Source organism: Ictalurus punctatus, chromosome 13 (genome assembly GCF_001660625.3).
Source record: "Ictalurus punctatus breed USDA103 chromosome 13, Coco_2.0, whole genome shotgun sequence".
NCBI classification, from domain to species: Eukaryota; Metazoa; Chordata; class Actinopteri; order Siluriformes; family Ictaluridae; genus Ictalurus; species Ictalurus punctatus.
This window is the reverse complement of record NC_030428.2, coordinates 53,352-60,000: the sequence shown is the minus strand read 5'-3', so window position 1 is coordinate 60,000 and position 6,649 is coordinate 53,352. Positions and strand designations below refer to the sequence as shown.

General features: G+C 41.7%; 1 protein-coding gene across 4 annotated transcripts in view; it reads right to left on the bottom strand.

The window, feature by feature from the left end:
- The window catches only part of ccser2b (coiled-coil serine-rich protein 2b), a 47,899-nt gene that overhangs the window by 23,950 nt on the left and 17,300 nt on the right, over window positions 1–6,649 (bottom strand). For all 4 annotated transcript variants that reach the window (XR_008397633.1, XM_017483749.3, XM_017483750.3 and 1 more), the window contains exon 4: window positions 407–506. Coding sequence is in view for 3 of the 4 variants with exons in the window: in XM_017483749.3 (XP_017339238.1) it covers window positions 407–506 (100 nt within the window). In the remaining variant the exon portion in view is untranslated. The remainder of the gene's footprint in view (window positions 1–406; window positions 507–6,649) is intronic.

Below are 6,649 nucleotides of genomic sequence, written 5' to 3'. Positions count from 1 at the left end.
GTGAGGTCAACATGTATCTCTATGGTTTTCCAAGTATGTAGTGCACTAGTAGGGAGCATAGCAACACCGTTAAACCCTATCCAGGGAGTAAACACAGCGATTAGGAAATAATTAGGATACAAGTTTGGCCTAAATTAATGACTTGGATTTTGCTTCGATCAGACAAGTAAACGTCGCTATTGGTAATCAAAACAAATCTGACACATTATACTGCAATATTAAATTTCATTGAAATATAATTTTATAAATTTGCGCCAGGATTCCAGCCCAAGTCGTTCTGTGCTTCTGTGAATATTCTGTTCGACCAACTGATTAACTGTATGGAATTCTTCTCCCGGCTCGTCTCAGAACCAGAACCAGAACTAATACACAGGTACAGCACAGCTGGATCGCTGACTGGACCTACCGCTGTGGAGGGAGACGTCTTCGGGCAGGTCCACGTCCAGCATGAGGTCATCGTCCTCCAGGTCACAAGAGTCCAAGTTGTCCAAGTTATTGAGAATGTCCTTGTGAAAATAAAGAGAGAGACAGAAGGAATGAGAGAGCATGAAAGAAGAGAGGATGTTCAGTCCTGAATGGAGACGGATCTTACACTGTGTACTCGTTTCAGTAAATCTGTAAAGCTGTATATGTCAATTCTGGGATTAATCAACAAATACGGGAAAAACAGCTTAAATTCTCTAACATTAACAAGTAAATAAAAACCTTACTGGACAATAATAATTGATGCAAATCCTTTCAACCGATACTGAGGCCATCTGGTCCACCCGTAAGACATCCACAACATTCACATGATCTGAACAGTATGAGGTCAAAGGTCGATCCGTTTAAACCACAAGTAATAAAATCTACACTGCATGCCTCTCTCATGTGAACGAAGTTTCATGGCGATGGACTAAAACCTACACATCACTACGGCTAGGCTGAGGATTAGCCTGTGCTTAAGTGGCAGATGTTTAAGGAACACATTTAGCCCTGGAGAGCGCGAGGACTCGTGCCGTGTGGAGGAATTGCTGTACGTTTGACTGAAGTGCAGTAATGTGTGGAGCTGGAGCCTCCTCTCCTCCCCGAGAGAGCTTAGTCCCAGCTGAACAGCTCCGAGAAATGACTTTTCCTCATGAGCAACTTCAGTTCCACACACAGAGGAACGCAGAGCAATCTTAACAGGAAGAAAGATGTGTACATGGCCGAGGGTCACTGATTTCAGAAGGTTTAGGATCACAGATAGTGTACAGTTGAGGGCTTAGACTCTAAATTTCCTGCCTGTAGTCTGACCAACAGAGAACCGGGCTGTACAGTAAACTTATGAGATCATGTCATGCTTGTGATTTGTTATTTGAAAAAAATACTTGCAGCTAACAACGTGATCTTCCAGAACTGAAGACACGAGCTTTTCCACCAGTTCAGGTTTAAGCGGTTCGCTTTCTAGTTCCCATCCTCATTACCGTTAACAGTATATGTTAAGTGTAAGATGTGGCCATGAGGGTCCAGTTAAGAGCCCTGGAGAGGGGGTAAGGAGGCAGAGCTTACAGGGGGTTAGTTAATATAATTAAATGAATATAATATAAAATGTTTTAACCCTTATAGCCCCAGCGCTGCACTTTAATGTCGGACATCTCCATCTCAGTCATCTTGAACAAATTCTACACACACACTCCCGTTCAGATTTCAGAGATATTTCTATATAAACGTCTCACTGTGAGGTTGTTATTGGGAAGAGGAGTTCTGTATTACAGTCGATGGTAGTGTTGAACGTTTAGGGACAATACACTGAGATTTGAGCAGCAGAGGCTGTCGGAGATAGAGCAATAAAAGGTGACATTTTGGACACGCGTCAAAGGAAGTTTAGCAAAATTGTCAATACGTCAACGGCTCAAGAAATAAGAGACTAAAGTTGAGGAGCAGCATGAGAAACACAAACACAGACAGTTAGAGGAACCTGACAGGAACAATCACAGGTGGAATCCTCACCTGACAGGACTGAGGCTGTTATTAAGCAAAGGATGGAGGCAGCCGTGTATAAGGGAAGAAATGACTGGTATTTGTTTGTCCTGAAAGATTGCACCCGGCACCTGTGTACTTCTGTTTTTAACCACAGGAGAAATTCTCAGACCTTCCCAGTGCTGCCTGCACTCTAAACCAGTACGGTCATAAAGCCTGTCATATTTGTCTCGGACTCTATTAAAGAAAATATCTGTCTTGTTAGCTACCGAGGGTTACAGAGTGGTGTTTAATAATCTGTATCTGTATCAGTATCTGTCATGCAGAAAACTTTTTTTTTTTTTTTAATGGCACTGCTATCACTTGATGGAGCTGGAACAGTATAGAGCCAACAATGACTAATGAAATGAAAGCCCAGTTAATCCTGTCCTGGTCCAGGGAAGACACAATGCCTCTGAAGATGCAGATTTAATAAACTGCTGAACAGGAAACTACACTTCAGCTAAACCGCACTGCACTCTTCATCCAGATCAAAGAACATGTTCCACAGGAACACGGCAGTACCTAGCTAGAATGACACACGATAAAACAGGAGACGAGGACCGACGTACGTGTGTGTGTTTTGATTATTTATGGAATAATACACCAGGGGCGATGCTGTTACTGGAAATGAATCAACATCAGTGAAGTGTAATAAAGTTACTGTTATCTCACTAAACAACAGCACGTCCCGACAGGTTTTAATTCTCTTAGATCACAGCGATATGCCAACAATTAACATTTTTATTTATTAAAGAATGACATCATACTTTTATCCATTAACAGTTACATTTAATCAGTCAGCCACAGAGAACATCTGGTGGAGTTCTCTCAATGCTTCACATGACACCGACAAGATTGACACTTGAAGAGTAATCCATAATGACACGGTCCAAGGTCACGTGAAGTGTAGGGTACAGCGGGACTGATGATGGATCGGGTTAGAAATTCATATCCATGAGGTCTTCAGGTGGCATAACTGTCTACCCTGAGGGTCTTATTGTGGAGTTAGCAAAGTATTTCATCAGATCAAAGCAAATGGTCAATAAACGTAAAAGGTGTTAGGTCATTCTGCAACTCTAATATTCTAACCCTGAAAAGAGGTTTATGGTTTACGGCAGAAGATTGTGATGGTAATGTCAAAAGCTTGATTCTGTGCTGAAGAAACCATGTTTGTGTGGATTTACTGTGAGATAGGAGAACTTGAACCCAGCTGTAACGTCATAATTTTCATTTAAAATCTTCTGCTACTTCATGGAGCCCATGATGCTGTGCATCCTGATGAGGTTCTCAGGAACTTTGGAGGAGGAACATCTCTACAGCATCAGCAGATCCTTTGCCATGCTCAAAACTGCAGATTGGGTACTTTTCTGTAGAACCTTCCTTCTTTTTATGCCAATCCCATGTTGAGCGTTTAAAGAACAGGTCTATTTTCCCAGAGTTCCAGTAGCATTTCGAGAACTCCACACCTTTTCAGTAGTGGTTTATTGAAAGAGAAGTTTTTTCTTCTGACCTCTCTGAAAAATAGTTTGTTGGCGTGGAGGTGGGGATGAACTGTAGCTTTGGAGACACGATGACCCAAAATGCTCAAATATTCCACACTCTACCCGTGACGCATGGAGAAAGATTTTCCTCTTGATTGTCCTCCTCATGCGTGTGGGGTTAAAGAACACTCATGTCTTCTTCTGGGAAAGTTTGTTATACCAAACTCACTTTCTGTTGGTTGAGAAACATGTTTGTTAATTGTGGAAATTGATCACAGTCAGGTGATTGTCTAATCACTACTACAGCACTAGAAGGCAGTGAAGAAAGTGTCTGAAAGTAAAGATTAGATATTGGTAATACGAACTCACTGCACCATGAACAATGCGTTGACTTAAACCCTATTCAGATGGGATTAATGTTCCATGTGGAGATGTGTAATGTAATTATTCCCAGAGTATCTCCGTGATTTTAATCAGAAACTTTCAATATCATATGAACTGTGCATGGAAAATTACAACCTATTTTACCTTCTGTAAAATGAGCAGTAGAGATAATTCCAGGTAATATATAAGCCATGTGAACTGACATGTTGGTAAAGATGGAGTTAAATCCTTCAGGAAAAGAGGTTCTGTGCTTTTTCTTCAGGATAAGGACGCTCCAGGAAGCGCTCGCTCTTTTCTCTTTTCTATCGTCAAAACCAAAAGTCTAAAACTCAGAACAATACGTGACACGCGCATGAATGGAAAACTAATCCCTTCTGAATAGCACTGCAGAGAAACCTGACCAGAACGTTTCGTCAAAACAGGGAGCTCAGGGTAACAGGGAGCTCGGGGTAACAGGACCCCAGATCTAGTAGGGATAGTCGTGATCGTTTAGATGGAACTGACAGTGAGGGTATGGACAGACTGACAGAAGATGAGAGACAAAGAGAAAAGACAGAGAGGAAGAAGAGAGAGAGATAAAAGAAGCCATGCTGTGGTGCTGACGCTCTTTCCCTGGTCGTCTTGTGCACAATGAAGAATCTTCTCACCACCACCACCACCACTGTGAAGCTACACTGCCCCCTAGTGGGCCATGTGTTCACTTCAGCATAATCCGGGGAATTATAAGAAAAATAAACCGTGCTCTTCAAATGATGTACAGAAAAAATGAAAGTACATTCAGGGCGTGGTCTTGATACTTGTCAAGTTTCATGATGATGGATAGATACATTGTTGGGATGCACCACCACATCCTGTTTTTTGCATTTGCCAGCATGTCTTCTGGTGAAGATTGGACAAAAGGAGTAGGGAAAAACAGTTTTTGACAAAATCCAAGACTGCAGAAAATCTAATTAGGCAGAAATTGATGACATTTCAATTGATTTGAACTCACCTCGACCCAGAGACTCCAGAGATGTCTGGCTTTTCACACACAGTTTAAAAGTTAGGACCATAAATGTACCAAATTAGGCCAAAATTGGCACTACGGTGGGGCTACAGCATTGGCAGCACTTGGCCCAAATTTGGTCAGAATGTTCCTTAGACACCGCCAATCAGACAAATTTCACAACTGTTTACCAGACGGTTCTATGGGCTGCCATACACACCCTAGCCAGAAGAAGAAGAAGAAGAAGAAGAAGAAGAAATAGAGGTCATTATAATGTCAATGGAATATAAAATGCATGGAGTTGTGAGTGAGAACTTAATGAAGACTGACATTTGTTAAAAACTGATATAAACTCTGACAGTATGGAGGAGTCGTCGCTGGTTAGATCAGATTTACAGATTTGATACAGATGCCTAAAATACTTCAGCAATGCGTTCAGCATGACTTGATCTCATTAAACATGCTTTTTTGTCTTATCTTTGTCTCACCTACATTAAAGTAAAAATATTACTAAAATTATAATCATAGTTTCCTCTCAGGAGCGCCACAGAATGCTCGTGTTCCAGCTTTCACTGCGTTCCAGATACAAACGTGAGATTTCATAAGCAGCATACGACAATGAGTCTTTATTTATCATATATACATTACATGATACAGCGCCCCCTAGAGCAGAGAGGGTTAAGGGCCTTGCCCAAGGGTCCAACAGTGGCAGCTTGGCAGTGCTGGCGCTTGAACCCCCGACATTCCGATCAGTAACCCATCTGATAGAAAACGGTCTGCTTATGAAAACAGTCCACTAGGAAAAATATTTTGGCCACTAAATATTATGCTGATATTTTTTTTTAATGTAATACATGCTAATGTTTGGTAATCTATGCCAGAGTAATGATCAGTGTAATTATCATTATCATCAGCGACAGCAGGTCTAGACACCAGACTCAGCTGGACATCAAGTCTAGCGTAAGCCTGGTGCAGGACCAAACGCACCAGTGGGAAAAAACAACAACAAAGCATCATCACTCCACTTTCAACTTGTGTGTGTGTGTGTGTGTGTGTGTGTGTGTGTGTGTGTGTGTGTTTATACTAGTGGTCAGGACAACGCTGCCCCCTAAAGGTGATTATTTTATAATAAAAACAATTGCTCACACTGTCATATTACTTGATTTTACACTCCTGTTTTGTATCCTTGCACGCACCCCCCCCCCCCCACACACACACACACATCGGACTACTCACCATCGACTATACAGCACAAACTAGACGTGACCTCATACACACTCACAAAGTCACACAAATTTGCCTTTAGATCACGTCTGAAGGAACACACACTCTGTTTGAGGGGACAGGTGTACATTAACTTAGTATCGGAGTATTAGTAACTATGCCATGTCTTTAACAGCAGAGAGACAGAGACTGAACGGCCTGACCGAGTCTCCCAGTTGGGTCGATGGAGAGTTGATGCAGGACACAGGGGTTTATACTTTGTGGTTTCTCACTCCCAGTACAAGCGAAAGTTTATACCGTAGCTGCTAAAACATAAGTGAGAACAGGAACTTTCCACTACATTAAATGTAACTATAAACGGATAAACGAATGTCAAAAAATTGTTAGCGTTGGCAAACTGCTGTGGTGTAAGAGGAATAAAACACTTGGGGACCTTAATGGGGAAATAAGCTTCCAGGTGGTTTTACTTGATTACTTTCTGATAACAGCACATCCACAAGTGTTTTATTCCTTACACACTTAACCCTAAACTGATGATCTCACTGTGATATCCAACTACATCATCATATTCTGCATTCTGTCCATTACGCAG